The sequence below is a fragment of the Phalacrocorax aristotelis genome, chromosome 16 (assembly GCF_949628215.1).
Source record: "Phalacrocorax aristotelis chromosome 16, bGulAri2.1, whole genome shotgun sequence".
NCBI lineage: Eukaryota > Metazoa > Chordata > Aves > Suliformes > Phalacrocoracidae > Phalacrocorax > Phalacrocorax aristotelis.
In genome coordinates, this window is record NC_134291.1 from 12667291 (window position 1) to 12690267 (window position 22977).

The 22977-nt window shown below is 53.9% G+C and overlaps 1 protein-coding gene across 1 annotated transcript in view; it reads right to left on the reverse strand.

Annotated features, from left to right (window-relative positions):
• Nucleotides 1–22977, reverse strand: part of MGAT5B (alpha-1,6-mannosylglycoprotein 6-beta-N-acetylglucosaminyltransferase B) — a 72507-nt gene that overhangs the window by 13948 nt on the left and 35582 nt on the right. Inside the window, exons 4-11 of the mRNA XM_075111072.1 lie at nt 21447–21559; nt 20029–20102; nt 18507–18677; nt 17528–17692; nt 16746–16915; nt 2717–2848; nt 1659–1792; nt 857–987 (exon numbers count right to left, since the gene is read on the reverse strand). Coding sequence (XP_074967173.1) covers nt 857–987; nt 1659–1792; nt 2717–2848; nt 16746–16915; nt 17528–17692; nt 18507–18677; nt 20029–20102; nt 21447–21559 — 1090 coding nt within the window. The remainder of the gene's footprint in view (nt 1–856; nt 988–1658; nt 1793–2716; nt 2849–16745; nt 16916–17527; nt 17693–18506; nt 18678–20028; nt 20103–21446; nt 21560–22977) is intronic.

Below are 22977 nucleotides of genomic sequence, written 5' to 3' on the forward strand. Positions count from 1 at the left end.
GCCCAGCAGCCGCTGGTGCGGTACAGTACCTGCAGCTGGAACATCCCCAGGCGGTGCAGAGGGAAAAAAATAGAAATAAATCAAGAGACAGTGAGTATTAGCTCTGATTTTTAAGCCTTGGAAGGAAAAGCAGCTGTCTAGCTATGGATGAGAGAGGGGGGAGTACGCACATCCCCTGGCCACTACAGGAGATGCAGGGGAGGCGTTCTGGGGGCTGGGGGTATTGTTGCTCTTTTTGCTCACTGGCCGAGCAGTTTGGGACTGGGGGAAGAGAGCGAAGGGTTTTACCCCCATGTCTAGAGGTGACCTCAGCCAGGATGAACCAAACATGGCCCAGTGTGGGGTCCCAGCAAGGACCAGCACCGGCCACCACCGAGGATGGAGCAAGAGCCCCCGCGCCACTGCCCACCCCTCTCCCCCGGGCATTACAGGCATGGGAGGGCAGGAGGGCAGCACCACCCCCTTTCACAGCGTGCTTGAAAGCAGAGACAAACCGTCCCCATCATAACACAGGAAATCACCTAACGGCAATCATCGTAATTAATACATAAAATCATTGACACACAACCCTCGGTCTAAGCAGCCTGTTGGGAGGAAGCATCGCCTAGAGCAAAGAGCAGGGGACGGGGTCCTGCCAGCCCCTGCCTGGTTTGCTCGGAGGTGTTGGACACATCACATCACTGCAGCAGCCTCAGCGTCCCCTCTAATAATGCAACAAGGATGCTCCTCTACAAACAGACCAAGATCTGTGCCTCGGAAGCTCAGGGTAAGAGCCAGAGGCTGCTGCTACCCCACAGCTCTGCCTGCGCCTGCCCCTGCCCGCCTGGCTGCTCCCTGCAGCGCCGCGGACACCCACCTTCCAGATGCTGGCCTCCTTCCCGTACACCACCGCCATGCTGCTCACTTTGTTGGACTTGATGTACTGCCTCTCCGTCTTGTTGAGCTCCTCCGACACGAAGCCCATGAAGGAGTTGTCAGGGGTGTGAGCTGTGGACACCAAGGGGACGAGACATGCGGCTGGACGGATGTTTCCGGGGACCCCATCAGGGTTTAAGGCGCAGCCCCATTGCACCCACGGGGTCTGAGACGAGTCCAGCTCCAGAGCCTTGCTGGAGCTTGGAGGAAAAATGGCATGACTCCACAGCTGAGCAGCTCATAAACTACAGGATTTGGAACACACTTGAGCGAGTCTTTAAAAAGTAAGGCATTTTAAGGCTGCCAGATGGGCTTTATCCAGCCAGGAAAAAGCAACATTTGAGTGCCCCAGCGCCCAGCGGGTCACCGCGTTCCTTTCAGACACGCACCTCTCCTTTCCATGCCACAGGCAAGTCTGAACCACTAAGCTGCCTCTCGCCTCTAAAACCCCAGCTGAAATAAAACCAACCAAAACTGCCTTGCATTTCCCCTCCCAGGAGCTGAAAGGTCCTGGCTGTGCCCTGCGTTTGGCCCTGGCTGTGCTGGAGCCAGCAACCCACCGTGGAGGAAGGAGCCAGGTCTCTCTCCCCAGCGCATTTCTAGAGCCCAAGACATGGCCAAGCAGATGCAGGAGCTGCTTGCAGGCGGCAGGCAGGCAGGGGGAAGCAGCATCGCCCATGCATCACCTCCTAAAGGCAGCGAGCCCCCGAAACCAGCCCGCCCAGCCCCCAGCCCCCACTCACGGAACATGGTCATGAACTGGGTGGGCTGCAGGTTCCAGTAGCCCCAGTTGGTGCGGTAGCCACGCAGCGTGGCATACTCCTCATGGTTGTAGGCCGGCTCCGTCCCAAAGGTATCGATGACCCGGACGCGGCACCTGGGAGAGGAGACAGGACCGCGGTCACACCTCAAGGACCTCGGCACGAGAAAGCCCCACTCCAGGGGCATCTGTCGCCCCCGGGCAGCTCGTCCCTTGTCCGCTCCCCGAGCAGAGGGTACAGGAACACCCCAATCAGCTTTTCCCAACCCACTGCTCCCTCCTGGAACAAGCAATTTCCCTTTGCAGGGCTTTCATCTCCCTGACGTTTGCGAGAATGATATATCTCCTGAAGACTTGTTAATGCTTTACCCAATATCCCGGGAATGCTGAGGCAGGCATTACCAGCACAAGACCGAGGAGAGGAGGGGAGCGTCAAGCAAGGGAAGAGCAAAACAAGCTGAATGCAAGAGAAAATGCATTTATAATAAAAGCAATAACACCGTTTGTCATTTTTCTCTCTAATAAAATTGTGTAGGATAGCGGAGGAGATGGGACAAAATATAATAAATAGCAGGACTATCAGCAGTAAATTAAATTGCATATTTTCGCGGCTGGTGATGTACCAGGGGATGATGACATTTGTCTTGACGCCAAAGGAGCCAGGGATGGGGCTCTGCTTCTTGCAAATAGAAGAGGCTCACGCCTCCCTCCGTGGTGTGGCCACCGCTGGCTGCAGGGACGGTGCTTGGAAGCACACACGCACCGCAGGCACACGCAGGGGTTTTGCTTTTTCCCCAATTCAGTCTCTTCTAACACGTGTTTACCTTAAACACGTGAGGCTCTGGAGCGAGCAGACCTCCTCGGGCTGTGGCCGCGGGGGACCCAGCACGGCAGCAGCTGGCAGAGCCAGGCAAAAATCAAAGGTGCAATCAAAGGGTCCGACTCCTCGGACGTGGGGGTTATCCTCCAGGGTCATTAGCATTAGTCTCTGCTTGCTAATTAATGAAACGGAGAGTAAGAGAAGGGAGTGGCTTTGCTTACCTGTATTTCTTAAAGGAGAGCCCCATGTGCTGCTTCATCTGTTGGAGGCCGTGGTAGTCGGTGTAGATCAGGTCGAAAGGCAAAGGACTGGTCAAGGGGCAGTTTCCCCGTCCTGGAGGCACCCCTAAATGGCTGGGGAGAAGCAGGAGGGACTGATCACCCCCCCCAGCACCACAAAAGCCCTGCAACACAAACACTCATTTCCCTGCCCAGTGTTTAGCAGGGGCGATCAACCAGCTCCCAGTTGATGGTGGGGGAGGAAGATCGTTCTCCTCTCCCCAGCCTTTATTTCTTGAGCCAAAATATCTGAGGTTTTGCAGAGTCCTGGTCCTTCCCCATCCTTTCACCTGTTCCAGCTGAGTTCCTGCTCCTCACGCATGGATGATGAGGCTTTTGCACAGCATTCCCAGCCAGGGCTCACCAGCATCTCATTCGACAGACATCCCCCCTGGACCTCTCTTGTCAAAGACACCAGATTGTTTGCTTTTGTTGCAATCACATCAGTGACAGACTTGCAGAGCCACGTCTTTCCCCTCCTCCCTGCCTGCGAGGCTCCCAGCTTGGCCTGAATCTCCCTGTTCCCAGTCTCATATCCTTCCCAGTGCAAATACCGTGCACCCTTTCTTTTACCCCGGTCCTTACAGGTAACCACCACATTCCTGAGCACCTTCAGATTCTCGATGCTGGTAGCACTGCCTGTCCTTGGATGCTATGCACATTTCATTAATATCTCTGACATTTTGCCCCATTTATGAAATAACTCCATAAAGCCAGGGCAGCCAGACCCTGGCTCTCGCTCAGTGGGTTTTCAGCCAGTTCATTACAACAGCTGTACTCAGCCCCTCTTCCCTCCTCCAGTGGATAAAACGCATTATGAAAATCCAGATAAACTACATCGACTGCAATCTTTTTATCAAGATCATCAGTTACCTTGCTGCCAAGGTGATACATGATAAATCCGGCTTGATTAAGGGGAAGAGCATCTTGGCTCACAGGCTTGCCAAGCTGGTGAAAGGGCTTTAAACTAAGATTGCCAGGGAGGGGGAACCTCGGTCCATCCCGCTCCTACCAGTTTGATGCCAGCACCAGCAACGCCCAGAGCCTGGAGAGGGACCACAGCTCAGCAGGACCTGCAGAGCAGCACAGAGGAATTCCAGCCGCTCCAGCCTGTAAGCCAGCTTCCTCGGGGGCCCAGCTTAAATGCCTCTGTGCAAATGCACGTAGCAAGGGGAATAAACAAGGGGAGCTAGAGACACGCGCACACCTGCAGGGCTGTGATCTACTGGCATCACGGGGATGTGGTGGGATGGCTCCTGTGTCTGGAATGGAAGGATAGGGGCTCTTTAGGAAGGACAAGCAGGCGAGACAAGGAGAGGGTGTCACCCTCGATCTCAACACCAGCTGGGGTGCACAGAGCTCCGCCTGGGGATGGATGAGGAGCTGACCGAGAGCTTATGGGTCAGGACTGAAGGGGGGTCAGGGACAGGTGACATTAGAGTGGGGGTCTGCTACAGGCCACTCGAACAGGAAGACCGAACGGGTGAGACCCTCTATAGACAGGCAGGAGCAGCGTCACGTACACAAGCCCCTGGGGGACTTCAACCACCCCGATATCTGTTGGAGGGACAGCACAGCGGGGCATAAGCAATCCGGGAGGTTCCTGGGATGCGTCGATGATAACTTCCTTCTCCAAGTGACAGAGCAGCCAACAAGGAGAGGTGCTGTGCTGGACCAACAAGGAGGGGCTGGTGGGGAATGTGAAGCTCAAGGGCAGCCTTGGCTGCAGTGACCACGAAATGGTGGAGTTCAAGATCCTTAGGGCAGTGAGGAGGGCACACAGCGAGCTCGCTACCCGGGACTTCAGGAGAGCAGACTTTGGCCTCTTCAGGGATCTCTTTGGTAGTGCACCATGCAGGGAAGAGGGGCCCAAGAAAGCTCATTAATATTCAAGGATCGCCTCCTCCAAGCTCAGGAGCGATGCTCCCAACAAAGAGGAAGTCAGGCAAAAATGCCAGGAGGCCTGCGTGGATGAACAAGGAGCTCCTGGACAAACTCAAACACAAAAAGGCAGCCTACAGAGGGTGGAAACAAGGACAGGTAGCCTGGGTGGAATACAGAGAAATTGTCCAAACAGCCAGGGACCAGGTTAGGAAAGCCAAAGCCCCGACAGAATCAAATCTGACCACAGACATCAAGGGCAACAAGAAAAGCTTCTGTAGGTATGTTGAGGCATAAAAGGAAGACTAGGGAAAACGTGGGCCCTCTCCGGAGGGACACGTGAGACCTGGCTACCCAGGATATGGAGAAGGCTGAAAACTCAACAACATTTTTGCCTCAGTCTTCACCAGCAAATGCTCAAGGCACACTGCCCAAGTCACAGAAGTCAAAGGCAGGGACTGGGAGAATGAAGAACCACCCACTGTAGGAGAAGATCAGGTTCGAGACCATCTAAGGAACCTGAAGGAGCACAAGTCCACAGGACCTGATGAGATGCATCCACGGATCCTGGGGAAACTTGTGGATGACATTGCTAAACCACTATCCATCATATCTGAGAAGTCGTGGCAGCACTGGCGACGTTCCCATTGACTGGAAAAGGGGAATCATAACCCCCATTTCTAAAAAGGGAAAAAAGGAAGACCCAGGGAACCACAGGCCAGTCAGCCTCACCGCTGTGCCTGGCAAGATCATGGTGCAGATCCTCCTGGAAACCATGCTAAGGGACATGGAAAATAAGGAGGTGATTGGTGACAGCCAACATGGCTTCACCTGACAAATCTGGCGGCCCTCTAGGATGGGGTTACAGTGCTAATGGATAATGAAAGAGCAACTGACATCACCTTCCTGGACTTGTGCAAAGCATCTGACAGTGTCCCACATGACATCTTTGTCTTTAAATTGGAGAGACGTGGATTTGACAGATGGAGCATTCAGTAGATAAGGAATTGTCTGGATGGTCGCACTCAAAGAGTTGTGGTCAATGGCTCGATGTCTAAGTAGAGACCAGTGACGAGTGGCGTTCCTCAGGGAACTATTGGGACTGGTGCTGTTTGACACCTTTGTCGGCAACAGGGACAGTGGGATTGAGTGCATCCTCAGCAGGTTTGCTGACAACACCAAGCTGCGTGGTACAGTCGACACGCTGGAGGAGGGGATGCCATCCAGAGGGACCTTGACAGGCTTGAGAGGGGGGCCCATGCAAACCTCATCAAGTTCAACAAGACCAAGTGCAAGGTCCTACACGTGGGTCAGAGTAATCCCAAGCACAAATACAGGCTGGGCAGAGAATGGATGGAGAGCAGCCCTGAGGAGAAGGACTTGGGGGTGTTGGTTGATGAGAAGCTCAACACAACCTGGCAATATGTCCTTGCAGCCCAGAAAGCCAACTGTGTCCTGGGCTGCATCAAAAGAAGCGTGGCCAGCAGGTCAAGGGAGGGCCACCAAGATGATCCGAGGGCTGGAGCCCCTCTCCTGTGAGGCCAGGCTGAGAGAGCTGGGGTTGTTCAGCCTGGAGAAGAGAAGGCTGTGGGGAGACCTTATTGCGGCCTTCCAGTACCTGAAGGGGCCTACAAGAAAGCTGGAGAGGGACTCTTCACAAGGGCATGGAGTGATAGGACAAGGGGTGATGGCTTTGAACTGAAAGGGGGCAGATTTAGACTAGATATAAGGAAGAAACTATTCACTATGAGCTTTGTGAAGCACTGAATCAGAGAAGTGGATGCCCCATCCCTGGAATTGTTCAAGGCCAGGTTGGATGGAGCTTTGAGCAACCTGGTCTAGTGCAAGGTCTCCCTGCCCATGGCAGGGGAATTGGAACTAGATGATTTTTAAGGTCCCTTCCAAACCAAACCATTCTATGATTCCACGATTCTATGACACAAGGCTGGTAAACCTGCAGCATGTCTCCTTCCATTTTCAGCTACCTCTGTGAACTGATGAATCCCTCCCTCCAAAGCTGTTCCGCTAAGTGTACCACTGATGTCAGCCTGACAGCCCATCTGCTTGTCTGGACCACGCTTCCCCCTTCTCAGGAAAAAAACTGTTGACACCTTCCAGCTTCAGCAGGTTTCTCAAAAATCCCTGTTACATGTACTTGTGATTTCTGAGTGCCAATTTGCTCAGAAGTACAAATGATCCACCTCTCAGTTTCAATGTTCTTGTATTTTTTTGTCCTCCTAAAGACAATAATTCCTCATCCTCACCCCCATAACCCCACCCACACCCAAAGAGCAACATCCTCATGGAAAAACAAAATGTGATGGCTCTGCCTCACCCCCATCACGACGTCACCCCATTTCGTTCTCAGTCCTTCTAACAGGGCTGAGGAATTTATGTTTTATTTTGCAAGTCTGAGCTCAGACAGTGTGAAATCCCACCCTTAGCTCCTGCCTGCCAAGATGTCTGTCTTTGTTTTCTTCCGGGCTCTGCACTTACTCCTCGCACCTATTTGGAAATGCTATGCCCTGTATTTTCCCTTTTCTTAGGAACAAAAGGTCCAGACAAGTTTTAAATTCCCAGGCTTTGAAGCCTTCACTCTATGACCTCTCTTACTGGTTCTCCTAATTTCTCTGCATTTCCCCTTTGAGCCTGAGACTGCTCAAATGGACCTGCAGTCCAAGGGTCTGTCCTCCGAGGAGCACCTCCATAACGTACTCGCCCCTTGCCCAGACCTACAACTACGCACAGCGTTTCATCTATCGATCCCATGGCTGTTTGCAGGGGAATCTGATGGCTCTCCCACCCAAGGAGCACCCAAGTTACACAGTTATCACAAGTATTTGCTCTTCAATCTCTCACTAGTCTTCACCAACAACGTCAAAGGGGTCATATGTAGCCAGTGAAACTGGCTGGCCGTTATAGCTACAATACAGGGTTCTTGGTCTGCTCCTGGCCCTACCTCCCCCTTCTTCTGACATGGCTTGCAAGCCCTTGAGCGATGGGCACCAAGATCCTTCCTCCAGCCCCATCCCAACCTCAGACCCGTAAAGGATCATCCCAAATTCCAGACCATGACTGTGACTCCAGAGAGTGAGCAAATGTGGAACCACATGGCTCGCCAAAGCCAGGAAAACCACAGAATTTCAATTTAAGATGAAGAGCTGCATTTGCAGCTGCTTCATTGCTCTTGTCACAAAGAATATAAGTGCCAGCTCAGGGCAGCCCGGCCGGGTCAGCTGCAGGGGAAGCAGCCAGCAGTTTTACCACTTTTATGCATGATTTTACACGACATGGCTGATTGGGAAGATGGCAGGAATAGAAAGGCTCTCACCTCCAACAGCCACCTCAGTACGATAAATAGGGCAACAAGGAGACCCACCCCTCCCCAGGGAGGCTGAAGCAGAAGGGGAATTTTTAAGCCAGTAAAAACCTCCAGGATTTTATAGACATGCAGTGCTAAAAACCACATTTACTAGTACATGCAATGCTTTTTCCTCAGTCATCAGGAACGTGTATTCAACAGCTACGATCACTTTGCTGCTGCAGGATGAGCACACCTCTGCTGACCCCCCCACGCCAGGCAACCTCTCCAAGGGCTCCTCAATCCACCCCTGAATTTTGACTAAAGCTGATCCATAAACCTTGTATTTAACTAAAAATCCCCCAAATCATAACGCTTCTCTTCCAGCGTACCCATTCTCTCACTGGTAACCCAGCGGCTTGTGCGATGCCTACAAAATCATCTGTAATTGCAAAAACCCCTAACCAAGCTTGACGAGGGGCTGCGGGACACAGCAATTAGTGATTGCATATTGAAGCCTTCAAGAAACTTTCCACTGGTTAGGTAGAGCGGGTCTGGCTCCCCCGGCTCCCCCTCGTCACCACGATCTGCCACACGTCCCCCCTCTGGGTGTTTGGGACTTGCCACGTCCCTTTTACTCCCAGGACCAAGGCCGTGAGGCAGGAATAGATCTAAAGGCAGGTCTGGTGTCTTTGAAGCAGACTACCTCTCTCATTTGCGCCCCTTAGCCTTCCTAAACACTTTATAACCAGCAATTTTGACATTCCAATCATGCAAATCCAGGCTGCATCTCCGAGCTGGGGGGGATTTTTTTCTTTTCATTCCTCCTTATTTAAACATTCTTTATTTAAGCTTTCATCATTTGTCAGTTAAGTCAACTAATTTTCTACTAAACCCAATTTCACTCATGGTTGGAGTGAAATTTCCCTGATTTTTCCTTGTGCCATGTACTATTAATGGCGCTTGAAATTATGCAAATAAAATTAATGAGCGCAAATGCCACCTTCTCAGCCAGTGTAGCCAAGAGATTTGTTTTTGAAAGCTGCTTGATCCCTGCTCCTGGAGAAACCTCTCCTCCCAGGGCAGCAGCCCCAGAGCCCCGGCAGGTGACCAGTGGCTTTCCCGCCCCAACATCCAGGATTAGTGCATCGCCCGGCTCAGCCCTCCCTCCTCTTTGGGAGCGAGCAGCCGAAGCGGCTTCAATCCAAGCGGATGCAGGCGCCTCGCTCGCCTCTCCGCCAGCTGCCTCCACAGCTGTGCCTACTCCAGAATAAATCTACAGCAGCTTCTTGTCCTCCTATTTTCCCCTTATAGGTACTTTAATCAACCAGGGGACGCATTCCCCTCCCGAGCGCGGTGCTGGCTCTCTGAAATCAGATGACTGAGGGGTTATCTTTACATCCCATTGACCTATTTTCAAATTAACCCATCGTTTCCTTCCACGTTATCACTCCTGGGGCTGAAAAGTCCAGCACTAAATGGATCTCGTGGGCATCTGCTGGCAGGCTAGGCCAATGTCCTATATTATATTTAATTGCATCTTCTCTGCCCGCATCTGCTGTCATCAGTAAGGCAGGCTGCAGCAGGGGAATTGGGGGAGGGCTTCTGCCCTTTCTGTTCCCTCAGCTTCTCCCGTCCTCGAGAGCCCAGCAAGCATGGGGCCATTATCCGGGGGATGCAAGGTGCCAGAGCAGAGCTCGAGCTGCTCCTCGGTGTCTGTGACAAGCCCATCATGAGCAATTTAAAGAGAAAATCAAAGAAGCCCATAAGATGAATACCCCAGTGCCTGCCTCTGCTCCCAGAGCAGAGAAGGGAAACAATGACCTCAAAAGAAGGTTTTACAAGCAATTACAGCATGATTTTTTAAGCCACCTGCAATGGTTTTACTTTTCCAACGTGCATCTGGACTGTTTCTCTGGCCCATCATAGATCCTGTGTGACATAGCCCTACCCATCAGGGGGTGAGGTTCAGCAATCAGTTTATTTCTGAGGTTCAACAAAACCCTGCTTTCCCCTCATGGCAGGATGTAGCACTTGCTGGAAACCTTATCTGTCTTCTGGGAATATAATGCAAACACCAGGTTTTTGCTGTTCAGCTGAGCAGCAGCAGCTCCAGTGGGTCCAGGTAGGGCTCTGCCAGGAGATCCCCTCTGCCAGGAGATCCCCAGGAAGGCATTTTTTCTGGACAGCGTCCTGTTTTTTTCTGGGACAGAGTTAATTTTCTTCACAGTAGCTCATATGGGGCCGTGTTTTGGATTTGAGCTGAAAACAGTGTTGATAACGCAGAGATCTTTTAGCTGTTGCTGAGCAGGGCTTACACTAGTCAAGGACTTTTCCAGCCTCCCAGGCTCTGCCAGGGGCACAAGAAGCCGGGAGGGGAGGGGGCACAGCCAGGACAGCTGACCCCAACTGGCCAAAGGGACATTCCAGACCATACGGGGTCATGCCCAGCGTATGAAGCTGGGGGAAGGAGGAGGAAGGGGGCACGTTCGGGGTGATGGCGTTTGCCTTCCCAGGTCACAGTTAGACGTGCTGCAGCCCTGCTTTCCTGGAGAGGGCTGAACGCCTGCCTGCCCGTGGGAAGGGGTGCATGAGTGCCTTGGTTTGCTTTGCTTCCATGCGCGGCGTGTGCTTTACCTGTTAAACTGTCTTTATCTCACCCCACGAGTTTCCTCACTTTTACTCTTCCGAGTCTCTCCCCGTCCCACCAGGGGGAGTGAGCCCGTGGCTGCGTGGGGCTGGGTTACCGGCCGGGGCTGAACCACAACAGGCTGCAGAGATAAGCTACGAGGAGTGAGGACTGGTGGATGCCCCCAGAAACGGGGAGTCAGTTTCATGGGGCTGGGGGCTGAGTTTGAGCCAGGGGCTCCCAGTTGGATCATCTCTGGGTGTGCTGAAACCTCCATCTTCCCCAGCCTCGCCAGCCTGGAGGGGGTCTGGGCCCCACAGGGAGGATCAACCCTATATAAATTACCCAGAGATAAATAAGGTTACGATAACCTTTACGTGACAAAGCAGAGGTTCTGCAATGGCAAAGAAGCCAGCAAACGAGTTGTCATTTGGCTACAGAATAAACACATTTTATGAAAGAGCGTAATTTACCAGCTCAGTAATTCCTGCTAATTTATGCACCTTCCTCTGCTACAAAACGAAGCCCTGAAGGGTGGAAAAAATCCCTCCCGGATGCTCCTCGCCCCGGCAGGGTGGCTCATACCCACTCCTCACGTGGCTGCTGCCAGCAAAGCTCCGAGCCGCCTCCTCGGAGGCTCCAGGAAGCTGCTGTAATTAAAGGGAGCAGCTTTTGCAGTCTCATTTCGATGTACCCAGCTTTTAATTGCAGAGCTACACGGCTGCAACTCCGCAAGCAGCTGTTCCCAGCTGAAGAGGGGAGGAGGAGCCAGGGAGGTGATGGGATCCACCGTCCTCATCCTCCGGCACGAGCCACCCTTCTGGCTGTGCAGAGTCAGACCCTGGAGAAGCACAGGAGGGTGCCAGAGCAATCAGCTCTCCCAGGTTGGAAATTCAGTAAATAATAAAGAAACTTCCCAGGGAAGGGAAATAAGTAGTTGGGCCACTCTGGGGAGCAGCAGCAGCTGAGCACTCGCATGCTCGTGGCACCTGGGCTGCCCCTGCTGTCCCAACTGCTCCGGCACTTCAAAGTGAAGAGATGGTTTTAGCCAAACCTTCATGGGCACCACTAGAGCAAAGCCGATTTCTACCCACTAACGTCCCGGAGCCCCGCCTAACCCGTCACCTAAGATGTGACTGCTGTAAGCGTGTCCCAGTTAAACTACAGACCCTCAATCGGGGGCATCATCTTCAGACCTGTAACCAAACATCCAGCTTTTCTGAAGCCTGCAGCACCCCGCATGCAACCATGTCCCAGCATGAACACCAAAGCCCGGCCAGAACAAGAACAGCACAGTAACCCTACAGCTTACAGAAACACTCAGCCTCAAGTAACAGGAACATCCGATGGTGCATGAGCGGCTGAGCTTTCCTCCCGACCAGCGTGGAGCTGACAAGTCCCATGGCCACGCCACGCAGCGCCATCAGCACCGCACGCGACTGGCCCCTTCTGGCTATTTTCACAAGCAATTCCTGGCTCGCCTGCACAGTGTCAGGACTTATTTGCCAACTGGCAAGGGAAGGTGAAGCCTGGAGCCTGGGCATCACGCAAATTTTCATGTGAACAGATGCAAGACAGAAAGATGGCTTCTATCTGCCAGAAAATAATTAGAAATGCCTTCGTCTGGACATCGTGTTTCCATTTGAACAGCCCTTTTTGCAGCCTGAATACCCCTCGGTGACTGTGGAAAGCGCAGGAAAACAGCAGCTATAATTAAGTCTGTGCCAGGGAATGAGAGGAGAGCGACGGCAGCAGGAGCTGAGCCTCGTCCCGCTGCGGCGCCGGCCCGCCGTGGTGCCCGCCCCACCGCAGCCCATCCATGGTGCCCCGGCACACGGAGAGCGGCTCCTCGCCCAAAACACATGCTGGCCGCAGCTACCACTCGGCAGGGAAAGGGCTGCCAGCACGGGATACGAGCATGTGCTGAAAATTAAGTGCCTTGCCAGGGCTGGTATTATGAGTCCAGAACTTGACAGTGCAGCAATTAAGCTCCAAGAACACTTTGTAACGCCCTGACCCCATGAGGCATCAAATCCTGTTTTCTTCGACTATCTGTCCTGCCTTATGAGCACTTAATTTCAAGGGGGCCATTGCAAAAAGCACCCTTCTGCATGGCCGAGACCAGTAGTCTCTGCCGCTGCGGCAGCTCACAGCCCGCACCCCCGTTTCCCCCAGCCTCTCCCTCAGCCCCGCAAACGCGGCTGGAGATGCCGACACGACCCTTCCCATGACCTAAGGATGGGGGTAGGACCTGGAGGTCCCCGCAGCGCCCATTGCACCCGTTCTCCTGGGGGCACAGGCGGAGCGCATCCCTCCCCGCCTGCCCCTGGGGAGGAAGGAGGCTCAGCTTACTGTGGCTTTTGCACCGGCGCAGCCATCGCTCCAACGCTTGTCATTTTCCAACATCTACTTCTAAGCTGCCTCATTAACAACCCATCTCAGGTCTTTCAGGCACTTCCCACTCCTCACCTACCATGCAACACGCACACACTGGTCTTGATTCTCACATTCCTGAAAGCACGTTTTGGATACCAAGAAAGCACAAGGGGTCTTCAACAAGAATCAAGTGTTTGCATTCAGATTTGGGATCTTTCCTCCCTCCCTGCTTCAAGGCAGGGCTCAAAATGCTGCCAGCTCCTTCCGCTGCCCCTAGCCAGCAGCACGAACCTTTGATGGAAAGCAGCGCCTGAATCCCTGCTCCAGCTCGGCGCTTTGCCTTCCCCCAGGGAGCTGCACCTGCCCAGCGATGCTTTGCACCAGCCCCCGATAATCCCGTGTTTCACCCCTTGCCTGTCAAGACACATCAGAAGCAGCTCACAAATTCACTGGGAAATACAAGAGAAGGACAAACACCTGCACTTAGTTCGACTACAGGAGGAAAATTAGCCTCTGGTAGGACACAGCGGCAGAATTCACAGGTCTTTAAGGTCCGCAGTGGGCAAAAGATAAGGTAGCTAAGCTAGCCCTGGAAAACCAGGGCTGAGCTCAGCAGTACTCATCTCAGACCTCACAGGGGCATTTGGGCAGTGTCTAGCCAAGCCTGCAGATCCCCAGAGCTCCTTGGCTTCACTCCAGATTAACGCTGGTCCCCCAAACTGGAGAAAGAACTGTTAAACACCCCTGCTATTCACTTGGCATCTGCTGCTCTCCCCGCTGGAGCCCCTGCCATGGAGGTTCCCACCACAACACGGTCACACTCCCGACCTGTTTTCATGCCCAGCACTTCATCACCAGCTTTTTGGACCAGGTACTTACTTTTCCTCCTCATTTGCCTGATCCCCAGCATTTCAGACCCAATCCTGACCACCGCCTCCGGGCTCTGCTGCATTGCAATCAATATAGATGCTAATAATGAACAGCTCTCAGATAACTGCCGGTGAAGTGTACACACGCAGACCTTCCAGTGATCCCTTGCCAATGATCAATATGCGTAGAAAAATCAGCTCAAAATTTGAAGAGACAAAAAACAAACTAGGAGAGAGGTTATTCCACACTGAATAATTCATGGGCACCAGCTTTTGCTCCGTGACGGCCGTGCTGGGCGAGAGCAGCTACAGCTCTGAGCCGCGAAAGGAGCAGGGGCTGCCAAAGGAAAGTGAACATTTCACGTTGCTGGAGCAAAACACCCCCAAGCCCACCCCAACGCTGGTGCCTGCCCTGCTGCAAGCTCAGCAAGAGACACCTGGGATGGGAGAGGACAAATTTAGCTCCACTTTAGAGCAGAGTAAAGCTTTGCTGCTTCAGGAGGTTACACAGGAGCAGGAGGGATAAGAAATCAGTTGGGCTGACCCTTCCACGGTGATACGGCTTTAGCTTTGCTTCATCCTCAGAGCCCAGCTCCAGCCCCTCGCACAACCTCCACACCAACCCCTGCCCAAAGCTGTGGCTACATGTAAAGTCCCCTCCAGGCTTTAATGAAGTACCCAAGACTAACTATTAGCACAACTCAGGATTAATTACACGTGTTCCGCTAAGTCTGCTGCTCACTCGTGGTCGGGCAAAGGCTCACCTCAGCGCTCAGAGCCACTGCTAACGCCGTACCAGCCCGATAGCAGGGATGCTGCTGAGAGGTCTGCAAGCACCGAGCAGGACTGCTGGCACCTCTCAGTCCTCCCCTTGGGGGGACCTCTGCTCCCCCCCCGACACCCGCATTAACCCATCTCTTGACGGGCTGCAGGAGGGTCCCAGCAAACACCGGGCTCAGTCTCCAAAGGGACAGAGGGGACCCGGCTACAGCCCCAGGTCCTGCCTCCGCTTGCCCCAGCCCCATCCATGTGGGGATGGACCCGCGACGCAGGTGTCCAGCATTTCAAACGTCACCAAAGCCTGCACAGGAGACGCGCTCGGGGCGGTGGGGATGGTTTCTCTTGCTGGGACAGAGAAGTGCAGCACGTGCAGCCCCAGCCCGGCTCACTCGCTCCTTCGTTACGCAGGGGAAGAGACGGAGCTGCTGTTCCCAGGCATCCCCGGGGACACCTCCAAATCCACGTCAGAAGAGGAGGTCTCATCACTGCCAACTGGTGTCGAAGCTCCTGCGCTTCTGAGAAAGACGAAACACCAGCGGCAGCAACGCAGCTCTCCAGAGTCACTCGCAGAGCAGAACGGATGCCGCAAAACCCCCCGTAAGACTCAGCCAGCTCCTTCTCGTTAAACGACCACCGTGAGGCTCTTCATTAAAAAACACAAACAAGAACCACACAACAACAGCACAACCCTCCCAGCCATTAACTTCTTTCATCCTTGCGTACACGGCTATTATTTAGCACGTCAGTTTAGCTCAGCACGCCGCGCAGAGATGCACGCCTGCCTCTCTGAGAAGCTGCTGCCTTTTGCATTAGGACCAGGATTACTTTTTTAAGTTAATTAGTCGGGAGCTAATTCTGTTCATTAATTCTGAATGCTGCAGGGGCTAGGTCGCGGTTTTTTTATTGTGTTGGGGTTTTGGGGTTTTTGTTTGTTTTTTGATATTCCTCCCCCCCCCAGATCGTTGGGTTTTTTCACTCCCGTTCCAGCATGGCTCATTATGTGGCCAATGCTGATTTAGCATCGCCGAAAACCTGCCCAGTCCCCAAGGCAGCTTCAGGCTTTTCTCAATTTATAATCCTTCCTAATTTACATTTTCCCTGGCACTTGCCCTCAATGCGACATGTCTCACAGGAGGCGAGGAAACCTTGCGAGGTTACAGGAGGCAGCAGCGTCAGCCTGGTAATAACAGAACTACATCAGCAGAGTGGCACGCGGCACATGGTTATCTTCTCCCTCTTACTTTTTCCATCTAATATTGGTCCCTCTTGGGGACAGGGTGCTGTCTAGAGACACTTGTAGGGTGGCATAGCTGCACACTCTCACCCTGCGTCGCCCCATATCCCATGGCAGAAGACGCCCATCCCTCTCTGGGAAGTGCCCCAGCAGCAGCAAATTCCCCCCGCAGGTCTCGAAGCCACCCCCAGCACCTCCTGAGGAGGGACTCCTCGGCAGCTGCCACCCCCCCTGCAAGGGATGCAGGTTATTTTTGGCAGCTGCCCCAGCTGCCTGCCTCGAGACAGAGCAGGAAGGGAGGGAGGGAAGGAAGGAAGGAAGGGAGCACAGTCACTGCTCAAACAACGCCGGCAAAGCCACTGGGGTTGAGCACAGCCGTGCACGGTGGGGAGAGCCAGCGACCTGCAGGACACCTGCATCCTGCAGTCACACGGCCACCAGCCCCACTGAGAGCATCCCTGGGGAATGGGGGGGGGGGTAGAAGGGAGCCGTTCCCATACCCTGCCCTAGGCAGGCATCAGGGGACAAGGGTGATGCTGCGTGCTGAGAGCAAGGGATTAATGCTGCTCAGATCCAGCGCTGGGACCACAGGGCAGAGCCCTGCCCCAGACATCTTCACGTCAGCCCCATGCAAAGCCCTGCTGCAAAGCTTGAGTTTGCACCAGTCCTCCTCACTTTCCTGGGATGCAGAAGGGATGGGATCAATCCCAGCCATGACGTTGGTCGTCTGCACCCACCCAACACTTGCACAACACAGCACCAGCGCTCCCTGAGATGCAGGAGAGGAAAAGCCACCCCTGAGCCTTTGCAGACCTCATGCTTTCATGCAAACCTTGATGCCACCCACACACACGCGGGGCAGACTCTCTCGGGGCGGGGGACCGCGCACCCACAGCACCCACCTCTGCAGCTCCTTCAGGGAGACTGTGACCCTCAGGCTGTGTCCCAGGAGGAAGAGGGCAGCCAGGATGTCAGCCCACTGCACCATCTCACCCAGCGGGCCCCCCTTCAGCACCCGCGGACTGAAAACATCCCCCGACTCCTCCGTCAGGAAGCCAATATGGATCAAGATCTGGAGAGACAAAGAGAGGGCTCAGTGCTGGGGGGAAAGGGACAAGTTGAGTTCTCCAGCCCAAAATTACTTGCAGTCCCTGAGTCCCTCCAGCTCCTTTGGCAGGCTGTAATTACTCAGGGAAATCATTCGGCTGTAAAGACAAGTGATCTATGTCCAATTAGCAAAGACCCAATAGTCAGAGACTACCAGCTCCCATCAACTGGTGCTCTTGGGACCAGGCCCGTGTTCCTGATGTACATCACATCCGTCCCGCAGAGTGGAGCCAGATCTCCCAGCACGCAGGGACCGAGGGGCAGGGCACCACAAAAACATGACCGGGAGGGCCGGCAACCTCGGCACCTCTGCGGAGGAGATGTGCCAACCTCCCTGCCCACAGCCGACAGCAGTCTGCTGGCTGAACATCATCTCCCACCCACCAGGTCTGAAATTCACCCCACCGTTCAGCAACGCCAGTCCTGCGATGCCCTGAACGCAGAGTTGCACCTGCGGACCCAACCCTGCACACCCACGTGCTTCCATAAATAAACCTTCCTCCCAGCCTGCTCGCGTCCGCTGCCCATGTCCCCAAGGGCTCAGCTTTTCCATCCACCCCATGCAATTTGCTCATACGTATTTCTGGTCCCTTTGCTGGCCCTTCAGCTTCTGCTTGAGGCGCCGAGCCGCCCGCAGCCACTGCTGGGCCAGGTGCCGGATCCTCTTCTTCATGAAGCTGAGGGACTCCTTGCCCGTGCCGATCAGCTCCAGCAGGTGAGCCAGGTCGCTCTGGAAAGCTGCCTAGGAAAGGAGTACGCTCTGCGTTTTGAGCGTAGGGAAAGCAGCCGCCACGGGGGCTGGCGGAGGTGCCATGGGTCCTTCCTGGAGGGACAGCTTCCCCTGGTGCCACTAGACCTGAGAGCGGAGCTCCTCCATTTATGCACCAAATCCCAGGGGCCCCGTTGCACCCAGAGCATCCCCTGACATCCCAGGTTTCTCAGCACAGGAAAGGCATGGACCTCCTGGAGCGGGTCCAGAGAAGGCCACAAAAATGCTCCGAGGGATCGAACACCTCTCCTACAAGGCCAGGCTGGGAGAGTTGGGGTTGCTCAGCCTGGAGAAGGTGAGGCTGTGGGGAGACCTTATTGTGGCCTTCCAGCACTTAAAGGAGGCTGATAAGAAAGATGGGGACAGACTTTTTAGTAGGGCCTGTTGCGATAGGACAAGGGGTGATGGTTTTATACTAAAAGAGGGGAGATTCAGACTGGGTATAAGGAAGAAATTTTTACTCTGAGAGTGGTGAAACCCTGGCCCAGGTTGCCCAGAGAGGTGGGAGATGCCCCGTCCCTGGGAACACTCAAGGTCAGGCTGGACGGGGCTCTGAGCGACCTGGTCGAGCTGGGGATGTCCCTGCTCACTGCGGGGGGTTGGGCTGGGTGGGCTCTAAAGGTCCCTCCCGACCCAAACCATTCTGTGATTCTATAAAAGCCCACGCACGGCATCGTGGCTCTGCTGACGCCACTGGCTCTAGGAATATTTATTTCCAGCAGCCTTGAAGCCATCACCTCCCCTAAGCCCCCTGGGAACGGCCGGGCACGGGCTGTCCCCACCTTACCTGCACCCGGGGCAGCGGCGGGGGGGAAGGCAAAGCTGCCGTCCGGTTTCGCCATGGCAGGGGAGGGCAGAACCACTCGACTTCGCTGAGGTAGATGAGGAATGAGCACTCGGTGCCGTCCACACCAAAAAACGCATAGCAGGGGTCGGAGGTCCACCTGGCCCTCATCCACTGCAAGGGGGCAAAGAAACACGTGGGGCTCGTCCTCCAGCCAGGAGGGGACGTGGCAGCCCTGTGAGCTGCCCCTGATACGGGCAGCCTCTATTCTTCATCACCTTTCTCTAGCTGGGAGCTAGAGATGAAGGGCAGAAGGTGGATAAAGGGCTGCAAACCAGTGCGCACCCAGCACCAGTGCCGGGGTTTGCCTGCCCAGTGCCTCCAGGGCACACGGGCAGAGGAAGAGCCAGGAGGGTTTGCTAGGGGCTCCACGGGTTTCTAGCACTGGCTCCAGCACCAGCATGTGCCTTCCCCAGGGGCACAGCCATTAATCCCTAGGAAATGGTACACCACAGGGTTTTCTTCTCATTAGCCTTGCTGCGGAGCAAGCCGAGCTGCTGATCTCATCGCCCCAGGTGCAGCGGGGCAAGGAGACAGACCTACCGGTGATCCCCGGGGATGATTTCACAGGAAGGAGAATAACCAGCAACTGGAGCAGCGATTTATCATCCCCTGCAATGGCTCTTGCCAGCCTCTTCCTAATTCAACTACAAAAACAAATCTACTCGGGAGACAGGTCGCCGTGCCCAATATGTAACACGCAGCAATCGCCCAGACAGGAGATCAAATTATGACCTTCCACAATTAAATTACACTCTGAATTTATTCAAATGGTGGAAGGAAAGGATGCCTAGCATGAGGGGAAGAGGAAAACACAATGACCAGCATCACTTTAATACACCCTTCGACATCTTTTCAGGGAGACTCGGCCCTGCAGAAGCCTGAGCTTGAAGCAGAAGGCTGGGAAGGGGAGGGAAGAGGGAGGTGCTTTTAATTAGTTGATGTAAATACACTCTCTGATGAAGCAATCATGCTCTGGGCCAAATGCCAGGCTGCATTCAGGTGTAAAGAGCAGGGTGGGTCAGGCAGGACATCCTATTTGAGATGGAGGTCCTGGCCACCTATATGAGATGCTCTTCTGTGCCATGCTGAGATGATTCCCCAGACACCGGCCAACGCTCTACTGCTGCCTGCACACCTCTGGATAACAGGGTTTCAGTACTTCGCATGACTAAAACTGAAGGTCTGTGCCTCATTATTGGGGGAAAACAGTTACATTAGCATAGGAAAGGCTCCCAGAGGAGGTTGGACACCACCTGTTTTCTCCTTACAGCACAGCCGTGCTGTGCTTTCCACGTCTTTGGCTCTGCTCCTCCTTCTGCACCGTTCCCATTTTAAAGCAAACAGTTTTACTCTGGGCAGCATCCCCCTCCCAGTTTAACCCCCAGGGCCATTGCTTTGTGCCCTTCCCAGCAGCTTCCACCTTAGGTCAAGATCCCCTCCCAGACAGGGAACCCCAACTTACCTCCACTTTCCCAGCACAGTCAGGGTACCTGGGGTCCCGGGGCACCTCGCACTGGTCCCTCCTGCCTTCCACCACTGCAGAAAGACAATTTGGGCACGGGGAGAGTTGGGACGTGCTGGTGGAGCAGCTACAAATGCTGGGATGGGACGGGACTGCCAGCCCCCGAGCACGTTCATCGGCACCGCAGCTGGGCCGGCAGACAGCCCCATCCCACTTGATGGAGCAGGACACCAAGATGTGAAGCATCTTCCCCGAGGGCAGGGAGGAAACAGAGGAAACACCCCAGCCTTGCTTCAACACTGAGAGTGCATTCCCCCTTCCTAGATCTCACCAGGAGTCTTTATAGCACCTCCCTGCTGCTCTCAGCCTGGTCCAGACCCCGGGTCCCACCTAACCACGCTCCCGTTAATCATCCATAAGCAGGCTGCAGTATCTAAGGAAGCACTTGACAGCCTTTACACCATAAACTTGCAATAAAAATTGTCCTGCTGAGCTGTCAAGAGAAGACTCAGCCCCCGCCCCGGACCAGCTCCAGAATAAGGCACAAAAGTTGCTAAAAATGGTAACAGGATTTTTTCTCTTCTGTGGTTGGATTAATAAAAGACAACGCCCCTCCCATAAACCCTCCTTTGCCTGTAACTGAAAAAGCATGAGGTGGAAGAGGCATCGGAAGCACCTTCTACCTGATGATGCCAGCCCAGACCTCGGGAAACACTCAGCCATGTGGAGAAACATCTGGAGAGCCCAGCTGTCCTCACAGCACTGCCAGGGTGGGACGGGAACGTCTCTCCTGGCGCTGGACGCCAGCCCCTGGGCTTTGGATGCAAACCACCACGGTTTGTTGTCCAGGTGTTTGTGCTGGCTCTGCTCCTCATCTTTAATTTTGCATTTAATTCTGTGGCATTTATTTCTGACAACAATTCCGACCTGTCACCCTTCCTCCCCCTTGCAGGCGTGGGTTTCCCAGGTCTCGCTCCTCTGCAGATTGATCTCCCCCGCTCTCGAGTCCTCCCGGGCCAAGTGAGGCAACGCTTCTAGGAGCGTTGTTATTGCTGTCAAGAGGCCATGGAGAGTGGCTCCCTATGCAGCCTCCTTTTCCTGGCTGTAATAGCAAGGTGAGAGCCCTGGAAACAGCTCAAAGGGCTGAGGCCACACTCAGGACCTCGTCTCCCTCAAAGAGATGGTCCGACCACGTACTGCATCCGCACAGAGCTGGACACAAACAGCCCTAGGTCTGCCGAAGAGCTTCAGGTGCCCTCCGTAGCCCTGCAGACCGGGGTGAGTTGGGTAACCTCAGGTCAGCACCCATTCCCCTGCATTTTTACCACACTTTTCGTGCTAGGCTTGGCTGGGTCTCCCTACTGCAACTGCATAACCTGAAGGAGGTTTGGAGCACGGAGACCTCTCGGGACACTCACCTTTCCCGTTCAGGAGGCTGTTCCGGAGAATCTGATCTACTTTTATTGCGATGTCTGAGACGTTTTGAGCTATAGCTTGGATCCTCTCCATCAACCCGGCTGCTGGCTGGAACCTGGGGAAAAAACCAAGACAACCTTGAAAACTTGATATCTCCCAGTGGTGGTACCCAGGGGTGCTCATAGCAAACTTGCCAGCTTGAACTTAGCTCCAGAACACAACACGGGGATGCCTGGTCCAGCACGTACCAGGCAAAGAGCTCCTCGCCTTCCAAGAGGTTTGATGAAAAACCTACATAAATCAGTATTCTGCCATTTTTTCCAGAGTGCTGATAAACACGGATACATCTGTGCATTTTACATGGGGAAATATTAAATAGGCTGGAAAAAATTGCTTTTCTTATTTCAGATGTGCTATATTTGAAAATCCTCTGCTGTGATTATTGGCCGTGCATGTAGGAAGCCGTGCTGGGGAAAACAGAGAGAAAAAAACCAAACATACGGAGAAAGGAAGACAAAACCAGAGGCGGCCCGAGGAAGCCTGTGGGCCTGGGGCAGGCTGCAGACAGACACAAGACATGCAGGACACGTGGACGGCCTGAGCCAGCCCATCCATTGAAGCTTCAGGTGAGTGGATTTCCAGGTGCCCCAGCGAGCAGCAGCGGCGAGGGCTGTGCAGGGCCAGGGCGAGCATCGGCAGCACGGCAGGAGCCAGGGTTGAGCTGGGCGTCGCAGCCCCAGCAAAGCCCGCAGGCACCTTCCCACCAAGGCCTGAAATCAGATTCCACCGGTTTGAATAGCTGCGTATGCCGTCCAGCAAATTAAACCTCGAAATCAATACCGTCCTGGGTAAACAGCACCATTAAACTCATCTACATAACGCGTTGTGTAGACAGAGTGACAGAGCACTGTAAAGAGGCCGGGTGTCAATTAAAACCTGATGTAATATATAAAAGGGCAAGTGAACTCAATCCGTCAGCAGCGGTGCCCTGCCACGCTTGACAAGGAGGGCTCTCCACCTCCGATGCCTCGCCTGCCATTCCCACCGCAAACAACAGCCACGTCTCCACGAGCGCGGTATTGCAGTAAATAATTCCCCCTTCTGCAGCATCTGGGTCATAAGTTTTTCCTCCTGCTGCCACCGAGATCATTATAATACAAGGAAATGCCATAAGCAATGAGCAAAACCAAAAGGGCTACCTTGAATACTCTTGGCACAAAAAATATGCGCTGATGTCGGGCCCTTCTTGGTGAAGTTTTATGTTTGTTCTTCAGCAGATCAGTGAACCCGATGGCTGGGATTTAAAATACCTCTATCCTCAAGGCTAAAAAAATCCTGGTTTTATGAACCAATACTGCTTCGGTTGCTGATTTAAAGTCCATTCGCTAGCAGTGAGCAGCCCACATTTTTCCTCCTGGCATGGTTTATGACCGTCAATACTCAACCTGCATACCTCCACAGGGAGCCACATATCTTAGGCTTTTAAGAAATAATAATTAAACGCAGAGGACACCATCGCCCACAAGTAACTTT